This window comes from Ogataea philodendri (genome assembly GCF_020536065.1).
Source record: "Ogataea philodendri strain CBS6075 chromosome Unknown scaffold9, whole genome shotgun sequence".
Lineage (NCBI taxonomy): Eukaryota > Fungi > Ascomycota > Pichiomycetes > Pichiales > Pichiaceae > Ogataea > Ogataea philodendri.
Genome location: NW_025763790.1, coordinates 268,622 through 292,258, shown reverse-complemented (window position 1 = coordinate 292,258; position 23,637 = coordinate 268,622). Strand labels below are relative to the sequence as shown.

At 44.7% G+C, this 23,637-nt stretch overlaps 15 protein-coding genes across 15 annotated transcripts; 8 read left to right on the top strand and 7 right to left on the bottom strand.

Annotated features, from left to right (window-relative positions):
* Positions 1–594: 594 nt before the first annotated feature.
* OGAPHI_000408 (uncharacterized protein) lies at positions 595–1,167 on the top strand (the record flags this gene model as incomplete). Its single annotated transcript, XM_046205139.1, has 1 exon — positions 595–1,167. The coding sequence occupies one exon, from the start codon at positions 595–597 to the stop codon at positions 1,165–1,167; it is 573 nt and encodes a 190-aa protein (XP_046064879.1).
* A 41-nt stretch (positions 1,168–1,208) lies between these two features.
* Positions 1,209–1,889, bottom strand: OGAPHI_000407 (uncharacterized protein; the record flags this gene model as incomplete). Its single annotated transcript, XM_046205127.1, has 1 exon — positions 1,209–1,889. One exon carries the CDS (start codon positions 1,887–1,889, stop codon positions 1,209–1,211), a length of 681 nt encoding a protein of 226 aa, XP_046064878.1.
* Positions 1,890–2,039: 150 nt separating this feature from the next.
* OGAPHI_000406 (uncharacterized protein) lies at positions 2,040–3,497 on the top strand (the record flags this gene model as incomplete). Its single annotated transcript, XM_046205116.1, has 1 exon — positions 2,040–3,497. One exon carries the CDS (start codon positions 2,040–2,042, stop codon positions 3,495–3,497), a length of 1,458 nt encoding a protein of 485 aa, XP_046064877.1.
* A 60-nt stretch (positions 3,498–3,557) lies between these two features.
* On the bottom strand, positions 3,558–5,144 carry OGAPHI_000403 (uncharacterized protein; the record flags this gene model as incomplete). Its single annotated transcript, XM_046205084.1, has 1 exon — positions 3,558–5,144. The coding sequence occupies one exon, from the start codon at positions 5,142–5,144 to the stop codon at positions 3,558–3,560; it is 1,587 nt and encodes a 528-aa protein (XP_046064874.1).
* Positions 3,829–4,083, top strand: OGAPHI_000405 (uncharacterized protein; the record flags this gene model as incomplete). Its single annotated transcript, XM_046205105.1, has 1 exon — positions 3,829–4,083. One exon carries the CDS (start codon positions 3,829–3,831, stop codon positions 4,081–4,083), a length of 255 nt encoding a protein of 84 aa, XP_046064876.1.
* Positions 4,170–4,520, top strand: OGAPHI_000404 (uncharacterized protein; the record flags this gene model as incomplete). Its single annotated transcript, XM_046205094.1, has 1 exon — positions 4,170–4,520. One exon carries the CDS (start codon positions 4,170–4,172, stop codon positions 4,518–4,520), a length of 351 nt encoding a protein of 116 aa, XP_046064875.1.
* A 333-nt stretch (positions 5,145–5,477) lies between the features above and the next one.
* Positions 5,478–5,831, bottom strand: OGAPHI_000402 (uncharacterized protein; the record flags this gene model as incomplete). Its single annotated transcript, XM_046205073.1, has 1 exon — positions 5,478–5,831. The coding sequence occupies one exon, from the start codon at positions 5,829–5,831 to the stop codon at positions 5,478–5,480; it is 354 nt and encodes a 117-aa protein (XP_046064873.1).
* Positions 5,515–5,973, top strand: OGAPHI_000401 (uncharacterized protein; the record flags this gene model as incomplete). The annotated part of the gene is made up of 1 exon (XM_046205062.1): positions 5,515–5,973. One exon carries the CDS (start codon positions 5,515–5,517, stop codon positions 5,971–5,973), a length of 459 nt encoding a protein of 152 aa, XP_046064872.1.
* A 60-nt stretch (positions 5,974–6,033) lies between these two features.
* On the bottom strand, positions 6,034–6,663 carry OGAPHI_000400 (uncharacterized protein; the record flags this gene model as incomplete). Its single annotated transcript, XM_046205051.1, has 1 exon — positions 6,034–6,663. The coding sequence occupies one exon, from the start codon at positions 6,661–6,663 to the stop codon at positions 6,034–6,036; it is 630 nt and encodes a 209-aa protein (XP_046064871.1).
* Positions 6,664–6,989: 326 nt separating this feature from the next.
* OGAPHI_000399 (uncharacterized protein) lies at positions 6,990–10,010 on the top strand (the record flags this gene model as incomplete). Its single annotated transcript, XM_046205040.1, has 1 exon — positions 6,990–10,010. The coding sequence occupies one exon, from the start codon at positions 6,990–6,992 to the stop codon at positions 10,008–10,010; it is 3,021 nt and encodes a 1,006-aa protein (XP_046064870.1).
* On the bottom strand, positions 7,190–17,254 carry OGAPHI_000397 (uncharacterized protein; the record flags this gene model as incomplete). Its single annotated transcript, XM_046205017.1, has 4 exons — positions 7,190–7,474; positions 7,560–7,835; positions 8,190–9,858; positions 10,065–17,254. The coding sequence occupies 4 exons, from the start codon at positions 17,252–17,254 to the stop codon at positions 7,190–7,192; spliced, it is 9,420 nt and encodes a 3,139-aa protein (XP_046064868.1).
* Positions 10,059–11,167, top strand: OGAPHI_000398 (uncharacterized protein; the record flags this gene model as incomplete). Its single annotated transcript, XM_046205029.1, has 2 exons — positions 10,059–10,256; positions 10,334–11,167. The coding sequence occupies 2 exons, from the start codon at positions 10,059–10,061 to the stop codon at positions 11,165–11,167; spliced, it is 1,032 nt and encodes a 343-aa protein (XP_046064869.1).
* Positions 17,255–17,420: 166 nt separating the features above from the next.
* OGAPHI_000396 (uncharacterized protein) lies at positions 17,421–17,732 on the bottom strand (the record flags this gene model as incomplete). Its single annotated transcript, XM_046205006.1, has 1 exon — positions 17,421–17,732. The coding sequence occupies one exon, from the start codon at positions 17,730–17,732 to the stop codon at positions 17,421–17,423; it is 312 nt and encodes a 103-aa protein (XP_046064867.1).
* A 267-nt stretch (positions 17,733–17,999) lies between these two features.
* OGAPHI_000395 (uncharacterized protein) lies at positions 18,000–20,366 on the top strand (the record flags this gene model as incomplete). Its single annotated transcript, XM_046204995.1, has 1 exon — positions 18,000–20,366. The coding sequence occupies one exon, from the start codon at positions 18,000–18,002 to the stop codon at positions 20,364–20,366; it is 2,367 nt and encodes a 788-aa protein (XP_046064866.1).
* Positions 20,367–20,444: 78 nt separating this feature from the next.
* OGAPHI_000394 (uncharacterized protein) lies at positions 20,445–23,459 on the bottom strand (the record flags this gene model as incomplete). Its single annotated transcript, XM_046204984.1, has 1 exon — positions 20,445–23,459. The coding sequence occupies one exon, from the start codon at positions 23,457–23,459 to the stop codon at positions 20,445–20,447; it is 3,015 nt and encodes a 1,004-aa protein (XP_046064865.1).
* Positions 23,460–23,637: the final 178 nt, after the last annotated feature.

The following is a 23,637-nucleotide window of genomic DNA, read 5'->3' as shown; positions in this document are numbered from 1 at the left end:
GCTCATATTGCTCCTTTTTCAATACCCATCGCTAATTGTATCAATGTGTAGTTCTGCAACCAATCCCTGGATGCGTGGTTCCAGCTTATATACAAGCTTGTCGGATCCATAGTGTTGAAAATCTGTGTATTGTTCGTGCGCTGTGACTTTTGTACGTCTTGTGAACAGTACCTGAGTCATTTACCAGCTTGTCTTTGTCTTCTCATCATCTCCTCTCTCAGTTCACCGGGAACTTCACTCTCACTAATCACGCCTCTGTCAACGGGACACGGCACAACGCTGTTGGCGGCGACCAATGTGAATGCAACCACGAATGTTGTGGAGAAAATCGAGCGCGATATGCGTACTCTATTGGCTGCTCTGATATACATGAAGAAGAACAGCGGTGTTTGTTTGTCTAAAAGAAATCACCCTGCACACTTTTTTTTTTCACCTGCGCACAAGGCCAATAAGATGGCTCGATTTACACACGGTGTCTGGGAGGTTTACGTAAACTTGGCCACCTGGGAAGCAAACTGTTACACCCGTACACCAGAAAAGTTTGAGTCTCCAAACCACTAAAAAATTCAAACTGGAAAACTTGAAAAATTCAACATGCTTTCCACAAAGGCCTTGATGCGGGTCTCGCCTCTGGTTCAGGTGAGGTTTAACTCGACGTCGATTCCACAGAAGTTAACACATGTTCCAAACAAATATAATGCGAAGTCTTCCGCTTTCAACATGAAGCCCCAGCTTCCTGACGGGATTTTCTATCACCCTGCACCGTCCGCTCTGGATCCAGAAATCACCCCCAAGGCGTTTTTGCCCGACTCCGATCCTAGAAAGAACTCGGTTGTCTATTATCCAGAGGAAAGTGTTCGTGTGGGCGCCCATGTGAAGAACATGCCTATAATCTCGAAAGCTAGAACACCAAAGAACTATGGACTAAGTCCCGAGCAAATCGAGCAAATCCAGGAGATGAGAAACAAAGGCATTCCAAGACGGGAGATCAGACATAAGTTTGGTGTTTCGGACCATTTTATCAACATTTGCAGCTCTCCAAACCCAGAGACCGTGGCCAAGTATCAACATAAGGTCAACAAGGCTCTCAAGAGATGGGACGAAAGAACGAAGATCGCTAAGTTGATCAAACTCAAACAGGAGGTCACTTGGAAGAGAGATATGTAATTACGATGTAAATAGATATTAGTATGATTCATTAGTTCGTGCTATCCGGCTACAAAATCCCCAAACTCGTCGTCATCATCAATATTAAACCTGTTGGGCGACCCTTTTGAGGGGTCTTCTTTTGCTGTAGTAGGGGAGTCGCTCACAAAGTTGTCCTTAAAAGCAAGAAGTTTCCTGAATCTTTCCTCAAAGTCTTTCAGGTTAGAAGTGAGTCGTAAGTCGTCAAAGAAATCCTGAAGAATCATCCCAACAGCTATCCTTTTATCACCTTCTGTTAAAATTAGCACATAATGCTGGTGAATGATCTTCTGAATTGTCATAAATGGACTGTGCTGTTTATAGTTTGTCACCAACAGTCCCTCGTGGTAAAGCTTTTCATAATATGCCTTCCCCCAATTTTCAACTCCTGGAGCATTAATAGTCAGGCGACATTTTAGTTCTGCTGATAAACTCTTGGACGAGTCCAAGGCGTCGAAACTTTGCAACTCGTGAAGCTCAATAGATCCTCTGAAAAGATAATTGGACCTTTTTAAACGCCAGTTCTCAGGCTTGAACTGGTATCGTATTATCTGTATCTCCTTATACCCCTTAGCAGGATTTTCTCCTATAGCGAACATGGTATCGGGAATAACCTCTGGCGGAGGAATCTTGTAAAATTTGGCATTTTTGAATGTCGCCAGTTTCGTCTCCATCATGTTGGAGTCTGTATTAACCAGCGTCATGAATAAACAGGCTGCTCTACCTCAGATTTCTACAAAGTTTAACTGACACATGAATTTTGGTGTCAGAATACGTAATTATAATTCAAGCTGGAAAAAAAAATTGGTGGGTATTTTGTTGTCGTTGCTAGGACTACCACTATTAAGCGAGCGATGTCTCTTTCTACGACAGAATTGAATTATCTCATCTGGAGATATCTTCAAGAAGGAGGACTCGAAGTTAGTGCGTTTGCCTTACAAGACGAAACAAAGGTGCACGAATATGAGGAAAGATACACAGACAAGATACCACTTGGGTGCTTGGTAGACCTGGTCCAAAAGGGCATTCTTTACTACAAAGTCAACGATATGGTGCAAAAGGGAGGTGTTATAGCCTCCGAGGACATAATAAACATGAATTTCAACCTGTTTAACTCGATATCTCAGCCTGCAGCCGGTGTTGAAGAAAGAAAGATAGGGAGCTCTTCTGTTGTCGCTCCGCAGCCTCAGCAAAAGGCTCTGACCGGTCAGGAGAATGGAACTGTGGAAGAAGAGCAAGAGTTCACCCCAGTTCTCAAAGAGAGCTTTACTTTCCCATCCAGTCTCGCAAACAGCTGGAATCCAAAGAATTCGGACTCTTTCGCCTGGGGACAGCGAGACTCGACCTCCGCTATCTGCTCGCTGACCTGGGAAAACGGATCGGCCAAGTTGCAATCGAACGTGCTGCCTCATCCGGCCAATAGCAAAGAAGTGGTTTCTCTGTCATGGAGTCCAAAGGGTAACCTTCTTTTAACAGCTTCCGAAAACGGTGAATTGAGGTTGTGGGACTCAGACGGCTCCATAAGGTTCATCATGGCCATGCACTCGTCACCCGTTCTTGCCATCCAATGGTCTCCAAACGCTTCCTATCTATTAAGTCTTGATATCACCAACAAAGCTGTGGTATGGGACTCGCAAACCGGTCAATCCGTCCAGTACATTGACAATTTGGCAGAGACAAACGATAAATGTCTAGGGACCGACTCTTGTTGGATAGACGACTCCATCTTTGTGCTTCCGGGCTCAAACTACGCTTTGAACGTCTATCAGCTGGGAGACAGCCAGCCAATTGGTGTTCTCGCTGGACACTCCGACACCGTTTCCAGTATTAAGTACAATAAAGAGCTCCGCCTTTTATGCTCTGCTTCAGATGACCAAACAGTGAGGATCTGGAGAGGAAACTCGATCAATTCTTTGCAAGTCTTGTCAGGACATTCTCAGCCGCTGACCTACCTTGACTGGTGCAAGCTTGGAGGTAATTGGTATGTGCTGACATGTTCGCTGGACGGATCGCTCAAACTGTGGGATATTTACAAAAACAAGACATTGGACTCCAAACTGGTTGACAACGGGCTGCCAATCTTGGTGGCCGCTTTGTCGCCAGACTACACCAAGGTGGCTACAGGAGATTCCGATGGAAACATAATGATATGGTCGATATTGGCAGACGGACAATTCAAACAGCTTGGATTCTTCCAACCAGGAGAAACCAACTCCTCGAATTTTGCTTCTGCTATTCACTGGAACTCTTCCAGCTCTCAGGTTTCTGTTTCTTACAGTGAGAGATCCAGTTGTGTTATAAAAATTGTATAAGAGCGCGCGGTATTTGTGTAAGCTTCTGTAATATTTGAATGTACATAATATTGTCATAACCTATGATTCGTTATTGATACTCTTGTTGAACTTGTTTCTCTTCTCCAAGGCGTATTTCCACGATCTGAAAACGCCAGCAGTCAAAGCTCCCTTAAGGCTTTGAACAAGGGCTGGTCTTGAAACTGTTTCTTTCACTGTGTCTTTGAGGGCTCCTACGAGTAATTCGTCCTTGGCAATCTCTCTGATGAACGGCGACTGCTGGACTTTGAAAGCGTTTGGAAGATAGTTCCAGTCTTCCACTGGGATTTCTGTGAGTTTGGCTGTTTCGCTCATGTTTTGCAGGTCCATGAACGACAGTTCAGAGGACGACTTTGCTGGACTTAAATCTCCCAATGGCTTTCCTGGCATAAGGATTCTTTTTGCAAACAAATCGTCACTCAAGCTGGACTCGTACTTGTTGCCGAACTTCAGCAACAGTCGTCTTCTGAACGAGTCTGGTAAGTCTGCTATGAACTCGGCTGTTGTTTGTCCATCCAAGTTGATCTTGAATCTGTGTTCAGCGTTGTCTTCCAAGGTCACCTGCTGAACGCTTTTTGGGAAGTAGTTCTTCAGAAGCGGAAGATACATTCTTCTAAATTGGTCGAACTGGTTATCCACAATCTTGTCGACTTTATGGATATCCTCTCCCTTCACTTTCAATCTTGGGTCTCCCAGATAACTCAATTCTGCAATCTGATGGTAGAGTTCGTACTCCGAGATATCACTTTTGTTGACCAGCAGCAGAGCAAGTTTGATGGCGTTGGTCAAGTTGTACTGGTTAAGCAAAGAGATTTTGGGTGCGTTTCTAACCACCGCGACTGGCTTGTGCAACCGGCCACTCAGATACATCGTATCCCAATTCATCAAGTCACTGACCAGCGACTTCATGGAAGTGACACCATATTTCAGCTCGAAATTGGGATCCATTTGACTTCTCTTGAAATTCAGCTTCACGAATGGGTTGAAGTAGACACCGGCACCTAGTTCTCCTATCTGGGAAACAACGCTTGAGCCAAGGTGTCTGACACTCGAGTAGTGGTCAGGATTTTGCGAAATGTTGAGGGAATGCCAATGATCCGGGTATGACACGGCAAAGATCATGTCCACCTGAGAATTGGATCCTTTGGTGGCACCCTGATCAAACACTTTGGAGCCATATCCAAACGCATACCGGATGGGAGCATCGAATTCCCACACGATTTTTCGCAACATGTCGTTGACTCCAGAGTCTGTTGAAACTTGTTGGTTGGCACCGAATTTGTAGGGCAACTGGTTGGCGTTCTTGAGGTCCTTTAAGTTTCTTAAATAGTAATTGAAATTGATTGGGGTTTCTTGCAACTTGAGCAAGCTCTCGTCTAGAACTTGAAACTTGTCCTCCTGTTGTATATTGGCCATTCTCTGACGTAAGAGGAAAGACCCTTGTGTGGGTAAGACCGATCGTTGGGGTTTGTTCTTCTTGAAAAGCTTGTCCAGCAGCACCGGATCAATTTCGCTCATCGAACCGTAGGAACCTTGGCCGGAAAGCTTGGGGTCCTGGTTCTTGGACGAAGACAGCCGGACCTGGTTCAAGCGGGCAACCACTCTCGGACTCCTTCTGTAGGCTAGCATGATTGATATTTTATGTGTATTTGAGAAGCGAATGTTGGGTTAAATAGCCATGTATCGCCTCTGAGATATAAATAGTGTCGGCTTGTGTTGTTGAGATGATTTGTTCACACCAATAAATGCCTCAGCGTGCTTTTGCCCCTTGATATATGGAAAATTTCTCCGCAGGTAGATAGAAAAATCTAGCCACATAGGTTTTTTTTCCGCGCCATCTGACTGAGGCGCGGTACAGTTGGGAAGACCTCGGCCTCGGATTTTCTGCGCGAGGCCGAGACAGAACGTAAAAAAAGCCTTGGCCACCGTCATGGTTGCTTATGTCATTGCTGACTGGACGTTTTAGGTGAAGTGGAACTTTTCCACAACGCGTATAACCATGTCTGAGGAAGTTAAAGAGGTGAAGCCAGAGGCTGAGAAATCTGAAGTGAAGCCAGAAGTTGAAGTTGAAGCCAAGAAGGAGGAGGCTCCAGAGGCAGAGACCAAGTCTGAGGAGGCCGGAAAACGGAAAATTGAGGACGGCGACCAGGAGAAGAAGAAGAAGAGAAAGCACGCTAGACGGAAATACGACGACGCCCCGCCTCCTGAAGACAAGGACTCTGACGAAGAGGAAGAGGAAGGTGTTGATGATGACAATTTGGTGGTTGAGGAGGAGGAGGAAGACGATTTGTTGGAAATTGACACCGCAAACATCATCACCACTGGTAGAAGAACTCGTGGCAAGGTTGTTGATTACAGTAAAGTGAGCGAAGAACTGAGTAAAGAGAACCCTGCTTTGAACGAAGACGATGGAGAAGACGATGGTGACTTCAACGAGCCTGCACCTAAAGCTCAATGAACAAAAATGGATGGTATTAACGAGTCAATATACATAATATTAGAATCGAGTATGTCAGTCTTAGCAGCAGCCGGAGTTTTTGGATATCTTCTGGTCCTTTGGAGCAGGTGTAAGCGTAATGGTCTGGCCTCCAAGGTTCTTGTTAGCAGAGGAGTCCAAACCATCAACATCGAATCTTCTTTTCGAAACCATTTCGTAAATGTTTTTAATAAGTTGATGGAAAGTGAGTTCCACGTTTTCCGAGTTAAGCGCCGATGCCTCCGTGAAGAGCAAGTTGTTCTCTGCAGCAAAGTCTTTGGCCTCCTCTGTAGGCACGGCTCTCAAGTGGTCCAAATCGGATTTGTTACCAACAAGAGCTATCACTATGTTTGCGTCTGCATGTTCCTTCATTTCTCTGAGCCATCTCGAGACAGACTCGTACGAGTTGGAGCTCGATATGTCGTAAACAACAAGCGCGCCCACTGCTCCTCTATAATACGCAGCGGTGATTGCTCTGTATCTTTCCTGACCCGCAGTGTCCCAAATCTGAGCCTTCACTCTTTTGCCGTCGATCTCAACTGTTCTGGTGGCAAACTCAACACCAATCGTGGCTCTGGAGTCCGGGTTAAATTCGTCTCTTGTGAATCTCGACAGCAAGTTGGTCTTTCCGACTGAGGAATCACCAATAAGAACAACTAGTCTTGTTAGCATTGATCGGCGCCTGTCCAATACTTACTCTTAAATAGGTACTCGTAGTCGTACGAGTAGTCTTCCGCGGTATCAGTCATGATGGTCAAGAGCTATTTTCTAAATGGAACTTTACCAAGTCTCTGATTTATTTTTGTTTTCAAACGTTTCAATTGTTTTCACCGCTGTACGACAAAGGGGACGGCAGCCTGGCACGAGACTTGAGAAAAAGTTACCCGGGAAAATTTTTGCCCACCCACCATCGCCAACGTCGCGTCGCCGTCCTGTCACTCGCGATGAAAGAAAAAAACGCGTAGGTTAAATTTCCACCACTTCTTGTTCACTTACCCATGTCGGAAGTTCAAATCGATCAAGCGGTGTTCCGCAAGAGACTCCATCTTTTGCAGAAGAACATTGCCAGCTCGCCCCACTTCAATTCCGTTGCTGGTTTACTTGTGGCTGTTGGATCCAGCGATGAATCGAATCCGTACCACAAGTCCACGATTCTTCACACTTGGTTGTTGGGATACGAATTCCCCGCCACTTTGCTCTACATCACCAGTAAGAAAGTGATTGTTCTAACCTCTGTCGGTAAAGCCAAATACTTGGAACCTCTCAAAAGCTCGAATACCAACCTTTCGATTCTCGCAAGAACCAAGGATACAGAGCATAATAAAAAGCTGTTTGAGCAATTCATCCAAGAACTGAAAGAAAGTGGCAAAAAACTGGGTATCTTATCCAAAGACAAGTATGCCGGTAAGTTCATTGACGAATGGAACGCCGTTTGGGATGCATCCAAATCAGAATTCGACCTGGTGGACTGTGCAACTGGTGTCTCTGCCACGTTGGAACACAAGGATGAAGACGAACAAAGATCGTTAAGAACAGCTGCCAGAGCCTCTACAAATATGATGAGCTACTTCACCGACAAAATGAGCAAAATCATCGATGAGGAGCTGACTGTTTCCAACGCCAAGTTGGTGGATCAGATAGAGAACAAGATCGATGACGGCAAGTTCTTCAAGAGCATGGAAACCGAAAAAGGAATGAAGAAGCTCGGCTCGGATTTCGATCTCAATAACCTCGACTGGTGTTACAAGCCTATCGTTCAAAGTAACGGTAAGTACGAACTCAAGTTCTCTGTTGAGTCGACCGATGACAATCTTGGTGGTTCCGTGATCCTGGCCTCTTTGGGTCTCAGATACAAAAGTTACTGCTCCAATGTCACAAGAACGTTCTTAATTGGTCCTTCCAAGGAAATGGAAGCCAACTACGATTTCCTGTTGAAAGTGCAAGCCAAGGCATTCTCTCTGATGAAAGACGGCGCTGTTGCCAAAGACGTTTACAGCAAGACTTTGAGCTTCATCGAAGCTGAAAGACCGGATTTGGCCGACAAGTTTATGAAGAACATGGGTTCCTTGATTGGAATTGATTTCAGAGACTCTTCTGGAGTTCTCAACGCCAGGAACGAGAGAGTTGTTTCTGAGAACTCGGTTTACAATTTAGTGCTTGGATTCAGTGGTCTTTCCGACCCGAAACTCGGTAACTACGCCTTGATGTTGGCAGACACCGTCCGTGTCACTGGTGGAGACTTGATTGTGCTGACAGATTCTCCAAAGGTGAGAAAGGACATTGCGTTCTACTTCGACGATGACGAAGCTACTCAAGTCAAGAAAGAGTTGGACGATATCAAGGTGAAGGCTGAGAAGCCTGACAAGGCCGACTTGAAGGTGAGCAACGGAGGAGTCAATACCCGTGTTCTCAAGGCCAAGATGAGATCGGAGCAGAAGACATCCGACGAAGACCAGACTCAGATCCAACAGGAAATTCAAAAGGAACTCCATGCCAAAAGACAAAAGGAAGGTCTCGACAGATTCAACCCGGAGGACGCGCAAGACGGTTCTGACAAGCGTGCCGTTTTCAAGAGATACGAGTCTTATGTTCGCGAGTCGCAGATCCCTAGCAATGTGAGAGATCTCAAGATACACATTGATTCCAAGAACCAGACCATTATCCTTCCGATTTGTGGAAGACCTGTTCCATTCCACATCAACGCTTTCAAGAACGGGCTGAAGAGTGATGAAGGAGAATACACCCACTTGAAGCTGAACTTCAACTCTCCAGGTATCGCCGTGACCAAGAAGGAGGAACTTCCTTACGAGCTTGGTGACGACAAGCAATTCATCAGAAGTTTGACGTTCCGTTCGAAGGACGGAGAAAGAATGACCGAGGTGCTGAAGAAGATCACCGAGATGAAAAAGGAGGCCGTCAAGAGAGAGGCAGAGAAGAGAGAACAAGCAGATGTTGTCACACAGGCTTCGCTGGTGGAAGTGAACCGTCCAAAGAGAATGGATAATGTTTTTGTGAGACCAACCCCAGAAACCAAGAGACTTTCGGGAAGCGTTGCTATTCACCAAAATGGTATCAGATACCAGTCTTTGGGTAGAAGCGACCAGAGAGTGGACATTTTGTTTTCCAACATCAAGCATCTGTTCTTTCAGTCTTGTAAGGGAGAGTTGATTGTGATCATTCACTGCCACTTGAAGACGCCAATCATGATTGGTAAGAAGAAGACCTACGATGTTCAATTTTTCAGAGAGGCTTCTGATATCACCGTTGACGAGACCGGAAACAGAAAGAGAAAGTACAGGTATGGCGATGAGGACGAGTTGGAGCAGGAACAGGAGGAGAGAAGAAGAAAAGCTGCTCTTGACAAGGAGTTCAAGAGTTTTGGCGAGCAGATTGCAGATGCTTCTAACGGGCTTGTGGATCTTGATGTTCCATTCAGAGAGCTTGGGTTCCAAGGTGTTCCTTCGCGGTCTGCTGTGGTTTGTCTTCCAACGAGAGACTGTCTGGTGCAGCTGATTGATCTGCCATTCTTGGTGATCACTTTGGAGGAGATCGAGGTCGCGCACTTGGAAAGAGTCCAGTTTGGTCTCAAGAACTTCGATCTTGTGTTTGTGTTCAAGGACTTTAGCAAGCCTGTTGTGCACATATCCACCATTCCTATGGAATTGCTGGAAGACGTGAAGGCATGGCTGACAGACGTGGATATTCCGTACAGTGAAGGTACGGTGAATCTGAACTGGACCACCATCATGAAGACCATCCAGGCTGATCCATACCAGTTCTTTGTGGACGGGGGCTGGACCTTCCTGACCGGTAGCGGCGACTCTGATGGAGACAGCGAGGAGGACGAGCAGGAGTCCGACTTCAATCCTTCGGACGACAACCCAGAGGACGAGGACGTGGACTCGGAGCAAGACTACAGCGAAGAGGATGAGGGCGACGATGAGAGCGGTTTCGAGGACGATGATGACGAAAGCATCGCCGGAAGCGAAGACATTTCCGAAGAAGAGTTTAGTGATTAAGTACCAAATATATTAGTATCGTACGATCATAAGAACGGCATCCAGCCGATGTACATTTGTGCCAGGTTTTCCACTGCGGTAGCTTGTTGGATCACCGCATCCACATGGGCCACAACAGAGACAGGCAGTCCGCCGCTGTCTTTGGCTCCCGTATCTAGATCCTTTGGATCCAAAATTCCCTTGATCTTCCGTCTGATGGTATCCATTGCCACTTGTGGTTGCAAACCTTTCGAGTCAGCTTCCTCTGTAGAACGGCGTTTCTTCTGCTTCACCTTCCAGTCCATGATCGGATCGTAAAGAAACGTTTCCAGAACGTTCATCAGACTGTTCTCGTTCTGCCGTATAATCTTCATGGTCACCTCGCAGGTCTTTCTGAACGTTCCCTCGTATCCCGTCACCCCCATGGCCGCAGTCATGTTCTGGGTCAATCTGAACGGAACACGCTCTGGAACAGCAAGTTTCTTACCTTTGTCGAAGAGACAGTCAAAGTCAACATGGAGAATCTGTCCGGACAGCTCGCTCAACATGATGTTGTCTCCGTGACGATCACCCATTCCAACCAAATACCCAACAATCGACATCACAGCACACGTTTTAGTGTAGTCGTTTCGGCACTGGTACCAATTCACAGGGTTCGGGAACTGGTCCTGGAACCAAACTTGCAACACCGGCTGGTACATCTTGGTGAGTTTCTGGAAGTTGTGGATCTTTTCTGTCACAGAAAGCTCCTCGTTCAGCAGCTGCTTGATCTTGCCAAAGTCCATCACAATTCCTTGCCGTTGCAGGTACGACAACATGATATCTCTCATAGTTTTCACGTTGTCCACCCACTCAATCAGCCCCATCGTCTCGTTCAGAGGAACAACGGCGTAGTTATTGATGGTCAGGTTCCGTTTGTCTGCTTCCGAATCCAGCTTCAACAGTCTGTCCATGACAGTGGTGAATTCCATCAACTTGGCGTCCTTTCTCAAGTCGTCATGCGGCTTGCACAAGATACTGTATCGGCGACCGTCTGTGCCTGTGATGTACAATCTCCGCGGACGCTGCATAGAAGACAGGATACTGACCTTGGAATCAAAGTTTCTGAACGAAATAAACTTGTCAACTTGGTAGTTATTGGACTTTCGCAGCGTATTGTGGTTGACACCGGTAGCTAGCAGCTTTTGGAAGTTCACTCGCACAGGGATTGCTAAGGCTCGGCACTCCTGATCTTCGGGGTACGAAAACCGCAGCTCCGTATACAGATGAATCTTTGTTCGTTTCTGACGACTGATATCGGCCTGGCAAACTCCTTTCAGTGCCTCAAGTAGCTGGAAAGCAGAGTACACTTGCTTGGATAACGGAGTCTTCTTGTTGTTTTGCAAAGTCTCACAAATCTGTTTTCCTCTCTTGGCTCTCTCTGGCGAGGTGGACTGAACTTGAGCATACACAGAGTAGAGTACCACCTCCGGATACGCTTTGGCAAGTTGGGTGATCACATTCAGAATCACCACTTCTGTTTCGGAGTCTCCATGAACCATTCTGGACAAAAGCTGGGAAAGCACAGTGTACCATTTGTAGATAGGTAGCTCGTTCTTGGAGGCAGCCACCTTAACAAACTTTAAAATGCTTGAATAATTGTCACGTCTTTTCGAGTGGATGGTCTCATACGAATAGCCAGTGAGGTCTGATGCGTTTTGGTACTTGGCAGAATAATTTAACCAAATTGTAACTGCTTTGGGCAGAACCTCAAACACAAAGTCGTTTGAGAAAGCGGCAGATCTAATGTAGGCCTTGATGATGTTAAACTCCAGGTCCCCGTAAAAATCGCGTTCTGGCTTTTTGAGACCAGGCGTTTCCACAGCTCTTGCGTCCAATAGTTTGTTGTAATAACGACCCAAGAAGTACTGAGGCTTTCCGCTAATACTGTCAACTGCTGCAGCTGCTTCATATCCCTTGATAATTTCGTCAGAACTTCCGTTTGCAGACTGTTCCAGCCATTCAGTGTATGTGAGCTGAATTTCGGGTGATTTGCGAACTTCGGACGCTCCGAGCAAGCTCTTCAGAATCTTCAATGCTTGACTATGGTCTCCTTGAGCCCATAACAATTTTGCAAATTCAAGATTCACTTGCAACTCCGATGAGGTCCCAATAAATAAGGCGTTGGTAATACTTTTGGTAGCAAGATCGTATTTTCCAGCTTCGCGCAAAAACCGTGAGCCTTGCACCATCGAGTCTCCCACATGATCACGAACTTCGCTCAGCGGATGGAGTTTTTCGATAGATTTGCTGAGCGAGTGGATCTTCCAATTGATCTTGAAATCCTTGGTGGAGTTTCTGGCACGAATTTGCAGTAAGTCTAAGCACGATTGGAGTTTCTTAGCACTTGGTAGCGAAGACAGAGCTCTGAAGTCATACAAACAGTGAAGCATGACCATGTAGTTTGAGATCTTTGATGGCGATATCTCTCTCGAAACAGATAGGAAAGTTCCGACGTACTTGATGGCATTGGAAATGTGCTTTTCGCACGTTTCTAGGTCGTTGAGATTCAGCGTAATGAGACCTTGAGCAAATTCGTAGTAAATTGAAAGTTGGGACCCTGGCGAAGTGATGGAAGGATATTTCTCCGACATTCTTACCCAGCGTTTCAATTCTTCTAGTTGACCACTAAAAATGGAAGCCTGAAGACCGCAAACCACCCAATCTTTGGTAGGTTCAAATTCCGGTAAGGACGACTCCAGTTCGCGCAATTTCGAGAGCACTTGATCATACTCGCAATGTTCGTCAAGACATCTCAACAAAGAAGTGACAGAATTAAGTTTTTGCTCGTTGTCTTCTTTGTAGTCCAGCTCCGTTAATGCAGCAAGAGACTCCTGGGTGACTCTCCAGTCTTCAGAATACTGGAATTGCAGAAGTTTATCGTGAAGACTTTCTGTCGAAAACTTCTTCAACACACCTTGCAAAGCATCAGTATCGTTGATTTCAGCGTACATGTGTCTGATTGTAGAGAAGAACTCGTCTTTATCCATCTTGTCGTGGGCATAACTCTGTTCAAGGTTGAAAATGGCACGCTCGTAAGAATTGCATTGAGCCGTGCGTTTAGCAAGAAGCTCTGATGGTAGCAACGATAAAAAGTCTTCAACCTTCTTTCTCTCCTCGAGAAAACTGCCTTGTAAGTACTTTTTGTCCCTTTTTCTCTCAGACACCCACTCGCGGAAATAGTCTATAATCGAAAACACGGTTCTGTAACAAGACCGGAGACTCTCTATAACAGAATCGTTCGAAAGTGACTCAAAATCCTCGTTCAAGATCGCCTTGATTTCAACCTCAATATCTGATCTGATTCCTTCGTCACCATAAGCGATCATCATTAAAGTGACGTATGGAAGCAAAAACTCTGCAATTGACAAATCCTGGTCCTTGATCACAATAGAACATGTTGCGAAAATAGCCTTAGCAGTTTTTGGTAACTTTCGCACATCCTCAGATCGATGGAGCAAGTCCTCCGTGAATTCTCGTATCCAGAAAGAGTGTTTTTTGGTATTCTTGTAGCATGGATAAGTCAGAGCGGTGTATCCGTAGGTGTTCTTCATGTAACGCGAAACTAAAAGTGGCCTCAACACTGTTTGGGATAAGTTTGTTAGCTTTGCCCAAATTAGACTTTCCGAGGATTCTCTGTCGTTAATATTCTCAGGAGTGAAATCCAGTATTTTCAAGTACTCCTGCATGGAGTATGCTAAAAACAGTTGTTTCTGTGGATCAGTAGAGGCAACGAAGGCTTTCACGAGTATGTTGTTCAAAAAGTAAACAGAAAAATCGGCAGTCTCTTTGCTGTTCACCAAATTCGAGACCAAAATTATCCTCTTGTGACCTCTATGAAAGTAATATCCAACTTTTGTCAGATCCAACGCTCCTAAGCACGCAAGAACCTCGGCACACTTGCGAGGAATTTCGGTATTTGTCACGGAAAACTTGTTTGAAACGGACATTATTTGAGCTAAAAGTGACGAAAATAATGGTAGCAGGCGACTATCATTCAAATAAGTCTTGTGAATTTCCAATTGATGAGAATCCAAGAACGACTTGAAATCGTCAAGAACTTGAAGCACCACCCACTTGTTGTCTGCGTGGAATCTTCTGTCAAACTCAACAAGAATATTGTGATTTTTGATATCGTATCTGTTTGTAATGTTGTCGAAATCGCTGATCAAAGACAATGAGTAAACGTAGGATGGGTGGTCCTTCATGATCTTTGGATCTTTCTCAAAGATAGTCACCAGTATGTTCTTTGCGATCTCTTTTGACTTCTTGCTGAACGAGCGATATTTTTGGATCAAGTATGAGATCAGAAGATCAACGATGATGGAAAGAGGAGAATAACCAAGATTGGACACTAAAACATGAAGGCACTCTAAACTTTCCATTTGGAGTTCTGGAGATTCCAACGCGATCTGCAAACAGGTCATAATCTGCGATAAGCACGTTTGGAAACTGGTAGAGATCTCCGTGATACACCTGATAGCCCTAATAGCCTGTATTTTAACCAGATAAGGTCGGCTACCACGATGGTCATAGATTGTAGCTGAGAAGGACTGGGCAATTCCAAGAATCATCAAATCCATCTCTCTGTTGAGAATCTCGTCTTCATCTCGCACAGGAAAGCTTCCGATATGTCGGGCCATGCAACTATAAATTATTGCTTTCCGAATCTTTTCCTTCATGTGATCTGAATTATACAAGCACAAGATTTCCCAAACCAGGTCCATCACTCGAGATTCACTGATCAGAGTTTTCAGATTTACACCTTTGTATTTTGGATTTGAAACAGTGACTATCTTCATGATCTTTGTCGCATCGATTGTCTCGTCTGCGGTAAGCAGAATAGCAAGTATCTTCTCAATATATCCGGTGACCAATTGAGTTCTTGTTTTTCCAACTTGAGATGCAATGAAACCGATATGGTCTTCCGTGAAAGATTGGATGAACAACGGAACCGTGAATTCCATGACTCTGTTCAAGAACACGTCCGTGTCCATTTTGATGCAATCGCAGAATATCCTCAGCATATTCGGATGTGAGTTTCGCTTCTGGATTAGCTCGTAACTTATAAGTGGAATGAAAGGCTCAACAAGTTTCCAAGCCGTCATCTTCTTTGTGGAAGCAACAATTCTTAGCTCGTGAAATGAAAGATTGGATCTGAACTGGTCGTTATCTCCCAGGTACTGAATCAGATGATTTAACATGATGTATAGTTTGCCTTCCAATCGACTGATCATGATCAACTCACCCCAAGACATGATGATTCCTTCAAATAAATAAGCTGTCTTCTTTGACACTTTAGTCATACTCAAGTATCTGAGAATGATATCGAAATCAGAATCATACTGTTCGTCTTCAACCACAAACAGCAAAAGAGGAAATATCTTGACTGTCAAAAGACGTATTTCTCTGACAACACTTATGAAACAGGATTCGAGGAATTCCCATAGCTTTGCAACTTTCCTCAATGGAGGCGATCTGTAAGAGCACAAAATCCGGTGGAGCGATATTAAAATGGAAACGATCAGTTGCTCGTTATTCAAAGATGCGGGATCAGAAATGTAGTAATCCATCAATATCTCAAACGCCAGTTTCATCTCGGGGCGCGAACTGATAGCAGGACGTTTGGGGTCGACCACGTCTGGTATGTATACAGACTCCGAAGATGAATAGGTGCATTTACGACAAACTTGAGCCTTGTAATCAAAATCGCCTGCTACCAAACAGGCATAATTTCCGATCGCGTTCACAATGAGGATCTTACCGATAGAAGTGTTGTTCAGTTTATCGAATTCGCCGGTTCTAATCAATTGTCTCAGTTGCTCTATCCAGGAGCGTATATTCGTGTCTGAAACCGAGTTTTGGGAGTAGAGACTTGATGTAAGGTCGACTACTTGAGGACCAGAATTATGAGTGATATGCAAGACGCTCTTAGCTTTTGAGATTCGATCGGTAGGGTCCAGCAAACTGACCATGGCTTTTGAGTTCGTCAAAGGAAGTAACACGTCAACATCGGGTTCCATTTCGTCTTCCAAAGCGCAAAGAAGAAGATCGTTTCGAATATTGTCGAGCTTTTCCGTAGAGAAATAGCGGAATGCTATTTCCAGTGATTTGACGTGGTTTTTGGACAGAAGAGGTGCTTCTTGGTTCTTGTGGGTATCTTGTAGCTTGTAATTGAGAACCAGGAAAAGATGAAACACTATGGACAAGTCGGGACTCAAAGTTGTGGGCAAGTTTTCTTCGGCAAGCTTGTCTGAACTAATGCCTAGCTTGTTCCATAAGTAGCAAAGGTTGTCTTGTTCTTTGCAAAGAATGAACAACTTCATCAACGATTCTGCCAATGTGGTCTGAAGAACCGAAAATTTAGCAAGTAAGGGCCATCCCAGCAATTCCTTGCATTTAGAAAGGACTGTATCTAGTCTAGTATGCTGATGGAAATGATCGTTGCAAACGAATTTGACTGATGAGTTGAGCAACACGGCATACAAGATATCGAACTTGTTGACAATCATATCAACAGATGTCTGCGATAGGATATCTGAAGTTTCTCCTAGAGATTCGTTGTTAAACTTGAGATTAACAACCACATTCTCCATGCAGAACCAAAGCCTGCCTATAAATGTGTCTATGCTCAATGGATTTTGAGAATGCAAAAGTAAAGCATCTTCCAGCGATGGGTCCAGAAGAAGTTCAAGTATTCGGGTCGAGATGCTGAGTTTTGAGAATTTGTAGTCGTTGGTAGTGCTTATCGAATCCAGATCAATTGGTTTTGAAGAAGTTGAATTTGTAATACTTTCGAGAACATAATCAAGATTCTCAACCAATATATCTACGAGCTCCGTTCTCAAAGCGGTAAGTTGGATGCTCGATGCTAACCTGCCTCTGAATTGGTCGCTGATTATCTGCTTCAAGGATTTGCTCGCCATGGTTGCCAATAATGATCCGTGATAACGAGCATCGTAGAAGTTCTTGTAACTCCGGATCACGGATTTGTACCTATTGTTATCGAACAGTAGTGGGGGGCTTCTGGAAGTCAATAGATGGACTGCCTGGAATATTTTCAGAACAACGTCCTGTTCCTCTTGGGTCAATGATCTCTTTGAATACGCCGGCAAAACGCTGCTAAGAAGTGCGTTGAGCGAATTGGAGTCCTGCGTCTCACCCTCCGACTGCTGACGAAGTAACGTGTCTAGCACGGTAGACAGTTGACGAGTTTGATCAGACATATCATGGATCCCTCTTTAGTTTGAAGAAAAAAAATTCGTAACGCGTTAGCTAGTACGAAAGAATTACAGGTTGATGTATAGGTCATAGCTCTATTAAGTACATGAGTGGTATCATTTTGGCTAGTCAGCGACCGCGGTATCGATGCAAATTAGGCGAGAAAAAGAGCTAATTCTTTGCTCTTCTGAATAAGAGAATATGTGGTTCTGGAGCATGACAATCGTAATGGGCCCAGCCCAAACTCTGAGTGATGCCCAATTGGCCACGCCATTCGTCTTCTGTAAGGATTTTAAAAGTGCCGTTCTCTGCAAAGTAGTCGCTAGGAATGAGTTTCAGAAGCTCTCTTGGTAAGGCAACATGACGATACTCGAAATGGTCATCGGAATAACGCGGAGAATAATAGTACTTCTCTCTGAAGGCAAATATCCTTTCCTTTTCCTGGGGAGTCAGCTCCCTTGGTCTTGGCTGTGAAAACGACATTCAACAAAAAGTAAAAGTACTTCAAGGTGATGATTTGTTGATTATTTTTCTGGACTCTTTTCTCAAACTCTCCGCGAGCCGGCGCGTCGACCGGCCGTGCCTCCTTTTTTTTCCCAAAGTACGACGCGAAAATCTAAAAATCCCTGCTGAAATTCCACCCTCTTTTTGGATACATTATTATGCATAATATTATGAAACGATCTTTGCTTGTCTAAATTTACTTTTTTGCTTGTTGGTTGATGGCAAACCTCTAAGATTCGACTTCACATGGACCTCACCACGACTGCCAAAATCGGAATCAAGCCGTTGCCTGTGACCGCGGCTCTTGTGAAAAGTGACCGTTTATTAGTGCAAGCCCTTGCCAAGAACGGCTATAGCTATGTGCTACTGGCTATCACTAATGCCAGGTACAGAGAGAATTGTAAAACGTATTTCCAGTCATTCAAGGACAGCATTTCAGCACTCGACAATGGTTATGCCGAGGCCGTTCCAGGAGAACTCGCTGTTCCTTTCCCCAGATCAAATGAGGTCAATATTTCTACTGGCCCACATACTCTAAATACCATCGGACTTCTTTCTCCTTGGATAGAACTTGGCGCTACAGACCCATTGATCAACGAATTCTCATTCCAGGTCATCTCCAATGAGATTGCTTACGCTCAGTTCCTCGGAGTCAAGAAACTTTTGCTTGCCCCGCCCAAAAATTTGAATCACCTCGCCTTGTTCACAAACAGTTTAAATTCAATTTTCCATACATTCTCGGACATTGAGATATCGATCTCCCTTCCAATCTGCGAAGACCCTCAGGTGAATCCGACTACTGGAGAACTGATTCCCATCATAGACCCCTTGTCCACTTGGGACATGTGGAACACCATCAGAATTCAGTGCAACTACCATCGCAACCTTACAGTGTCTCTGGGTTCACCCAAACAGAATATCCCAGAGCATGTGGTCAACAGATGGATGTTGGAGCCGATCCGGTTTTATTTGATCTCGAACTCCCGGTTTATTCCTAACTCCAAGAACTATCCTGTGCTAAACAAGTTCAATCAACTCATCATTTGGAAGATTCTACAGAAAAAAGTTCTTGATTGCCCAATTCTGCTTCTTCATGGTGTCGACAAGGAAAGCGATCTGATCACGAACTTGAGAAGATCGTCCCTGGATGATAGTCTTAGCCACGCATACATCACCGTGGATAACTCTAAAATTTATTTAGGAGATCCTGCATTTTTAGAGTATCTCAGATATCTGATCAAGTCGAGCTCTGCAAACATTCAACTGCTGCCAATCGAAGACTTCACAATTTCCAACCTTGCGGCTGCAAAATTAGACCCCTCGGAGCTGCGCTCTATAAAGTCTCTCCAATCGCCGTTGCAACCATTGTCTTCGAATTTAGACAACGCTACATACAAAGTCTTCGAACAAGACACGGCAAAGTATGAGTGTTACGAACGGGCCATGATTTCCGCCCTGATGGACCTGATCAACATCCCTCGGTTCCAACATGTTAAAAGTTTACCAAACTTTGGTGCCACCGCGTTCAACACCTCAGCTCTCACTCTTGTCGAGAAAGAATCTCGCTCTACCGTGGACCCCGACACTGAATGCTTGAAGATCCTAATAGTCGGGCCCGGAAGAGGTCCTTTGATCGAAAGATTGTTTGCAGCCATCAAATTCCTTAATCTTGATTTGCACAAGGTGCAAATCACCGCAGTGGAAAAGAACCCTACAGTGATGGTGTATCTCTCTCAGCGTAACCAAGACTTCTGGAACAACAAGGTCGACATCATTAATGCAGATATCAGAACCTGGCAACCAAAAACTGCATCTCAGTCCGGGTTCAATCTGGTGGTCAGCGAGCTGCTAGGAAGTTTTGGTTGCAACGAGCTGTCTCCAGAATGCCTTTATGCTGTTGAGTCTTACTGTGACATTTCCAATTGCATCTTTATTCCAAAAGAATACTCCTCCTTTGCTGCCCCTGCGATCTCGCCATCCATTTATACAAAGCTTCTGGAGGGAACAGACTCCGATCGATTCCATAAGTGCTATGTTCCTCTATGCGATCAGTATGACATACTTTCATCCAAGTATTCCAAGCTATGGACTTTCCAGCATCCTTTACCTAACAAAAACACCAAAAGGCAAGCGCATACAACTCTCAAATGTCACCGGAAGGGAACTATTCACGGACTTTTGGGTTTCTTCCATGCCGAGCTATACAACGGCATTGTGATCTCTAATTGCCCCACCGGCTCGGGGCCAACTCCTCATAATTTAGTTTCCTGGCTACCATACTTCATGCCCATTGAACAACCATTGCAATTGACGGATGATCAAGAACTCAGTGTCTTTGTTAAAAGAGACACCACAAAAGACCGTGTCTGGTACGAATGGTCGCTTGAGTCGTTTATTTATTTGGTGCTCCCTTCAGAGTCGACAACTTCCAGAAGTCTCAACAACTCTTGCACGAATATCGATCAACCAACAAAAGTAAGTCTTTTCAATGGGCTTGGACAAAACGGAGAAAGCCGCTCATCTTTGGAAAGAGAAGAGTTCCAAGTTCGTGTGCGGACAGGAACAACCAGGATTCATAATCCAAACGGCATGTTTCATTTTATGAAACTCTAATGTATCACTATCAAATATATGAATGCACTGTTTGCTACTAATTCTTTGCTATTGCTATTATACATATGCTATCAACTTCTATATATAGATTCCCTGTGTCAAAAGCTGATATTGGTCGTAAAGTCTGGTGTAGATGCTTCCCAAACTCTTGTTGATGAGAACGTTGTCGATGAACAGGTCGAGCTCCTCATCGCTGAGATGCAGTTGGAACCGCTGCTTCATTTGGACGCTGGTATTTGCTCCTGCTTTGAAACATGGTAGTTGTGAGTCCTTTTGCATCAGTTCCACCATATTCACGAGAGAATTGGCGTGTTTTCTAAGCGACCTGAATGCATCTTTCATCAAACTTCTAAACTTTTGGAAATAAACCGAGTCCTCGCCTCCCAGAAGATCAACATACTCCATCGTCAACTTGAAAGGAGCAGCTTCAAACCTGACAGAACCAGGAGAGTTCGAAAGAAGAAATCCAAAGTCGATGTGGACTATATGGCCTTCTGAATCAAGCATAATGTTACCATTATGACGATCCTTGATCTGGAGCAGATAACAGATCACAGAGTAGGCAGCAAGAGACATGCAGAAATTCTCCTGCGCAAGCTTGTAACGGGGACTTGACTCATCTCCAAACATGCGAAGGAAGTGATCTTTGAGAGTGGCGATCTCGCCACGAGGATTCTCGTTCTTCAAAGACAAGTACTGGGTCAAAGATTTTTTGATGGAATGGATCGAAAGAGCATTCGTAATGGTCTCAACCAATCCGGTCGTCGATGAGGTAACCAAGATCCTCATCCTCTTCACCCACACCTTCACGTTTTCTTGGTACCAAATCTTGGCCATTGCCTGAATAAGCTGGCATGCAAACGCTTCTTGAGTCAGGTCATCTCCGGTTTTGGCAATCACCGAAAACAAATCCCAGTTTTCCAAATGCCCGTACTTGGATTCGGCTCTGATTCTGGCCTTCTTTGTGTTCCAGTCCTCGCCCAAATAGCTGATACCTGCAACCTTCAGATCGTTGGATAGCTTACGTTCACCTGCCTCACCGGGGAATTCCTTCAACCCTTCCACTCCGAAACCATGTTGCATTTCCTTCATTGAGTCTATAATTCTTGCCTTGATTTCGTTGGCTTGAACAGTCGGCATCGTGGATGTTGGTGATTCTAGCTGAGTAAGCATCACAGCTGCGATCCTCATTTGGTTTGCAAGCTCGCTCTCGCTGTCCATTCCTGCTTCATATTGATACTTGAAAGTGAGTTCTAAACTTTTAAGCTTTTGCTCTATAACCTCGGTTGATGGTGAGTCAGGCTCCAATCTAGGGTTTGAGCTCTTTGATCTTCCCATTCCAGGAGGTTTCTTTGAGTGCTTCTCTATCTTGTTGCTCATCTTGACAACTGAAATGTCGGCCAGATCAGATTCCTCGGCAGCAAGTGTGTCCAAGTAGGCTTCCTTTGGAATACTACTTTGCTTGCGGCCTGCAGAGTTGATAGACGATGACGATGAAGGTGTGTTGGGATAAGCAAGATCAAATCGGTATTTTTTGTCACTAAGTTTGAACGTATCGTTGACTCCCTTGTCGTCTTTGAGCTTGTGCAAAACCTTCTTGTTGTCTGGAGTTTCGGGATCAAAGTCGATCTCATCCGACAAGTATTCGATCAGCAATAAATAAGGAACCCTCTCTGCTGAGTTGAGCACTGCAGCCTCATTAACTGCAATTTTGCACACTTTGTGGAGTTTTCCTTTCTTGTTCTTAGGTAAAAGACCAGGGATATCCACTTCGCAAGGCAAATCTTTATTCAAAGTGGCCAACTCAGCTTTCAGCGTCGACAAGCGGGCTTCTTTAGGAACCTTAGCTAACCTGATAGATATGTTTTGAAGTGCAATGACAAACTGAGTTTCATATTTGAAGTAGTTGGACTTGAGGAGCTTGACTTTCTGTGATTCCGAAAGAGGTGTTTTCTGTGAAGATCTGGATGTAGGGGTTTGGTTTGGGGATATAGTATCCTCCCCATATATACTTTCAATTTCGCTGCTATCTCTGTAGTCAAACGAGTTTCTGATCGACGAAGCGTAGGATCCGTCTGAGGAATAAGGAAACTCGTTGAGCGAATTATTTGAAGACGTGACATGAAGATTAGGCATTGAGGAAACTGCGTGGTCATGAAGCCGTTCGTTCGAATTCAACACTGGCTGATCATAAATGTCACTCTTGGCTTTCAGCAAAGCCAGAGACGACTTTTTGGGTTTGATGGACGGTCTGCTCAGACTTGGCATGTTGATGTCGGCATAGGAGTCAATCATCTCAAAATTAAGCTCCTCTCTATGTGTTTCGCCGGATGCTGACGACGGAAGACTACGCTTCGAGCGACTTCCAACCCTGCCAAGTCTGATATCATCAACTTCTTCTTTTGATTTGCCCATAAAGGCATTATTGATGGTATTCTTCTTGGTCAAATTTTCGTTCAAGCTCTTTTTGATGTCCTTGACCACCTCGAAGACCAACGACTTTAGCTGTTTTCCTTGAATACGCACAATAGGCTCGACGCACTTTGTGCTCTGAGGAACAGTAACTCCGGAAATAAGAGATGACGCTAGAATGATCGAAGGTGCCACGTTCTCTCTAAAGAGTTTGTGCACCTCGTGTTTGGTAACCACACCGGAAGTAGACGTGGTTGAAGATGTGACGGTCTGATGATTGTTGGAGAAGTTGAACAGCTGAAACTGCAAATCATTGAGCATGCGCTTGCATGTCTGAAATCCAATGCTCTCCGGAGTTTTGCTGAGCTCCTGGAGTAATGCTTGTAAATGCCAAAATGTGATCAGACTGCAGTGCACATCGCGGGTGCACAAGTCCCGTAACATCTCTTCCAACGCGACCGACTCCGTTTCAACAGTGATCAACAGCTGGAGAAACTGGGGGATAAAGAATCTCAGCTCTGAAATTGGATACTTTGAAGCGCGTTGACAGAGGTAGTAGTGGATTCCGATGTTATCAGCATATTTTTGAAGGTAATTGATGCAAAGGTATAGATCAAACTCCGGAGAGTCGATCAATCTCAAAAGTAGCTCGTGGCCACTTCCGTTGACTGGGTCTTCCATGATTATCGAGGCAAGGAAATGGTGTCAGAACTTATGATATTAATATTTCCACATATAATGTACACCAATTGCTAGCTGATATATGATCGGATGAAGTCAGTGCGCCCACCCTTTACGATTCAACTCTGATCAGAATTTGTAAATAAGGTTTTGTTGCCCTGGTTTGAGGAAAAAAGTG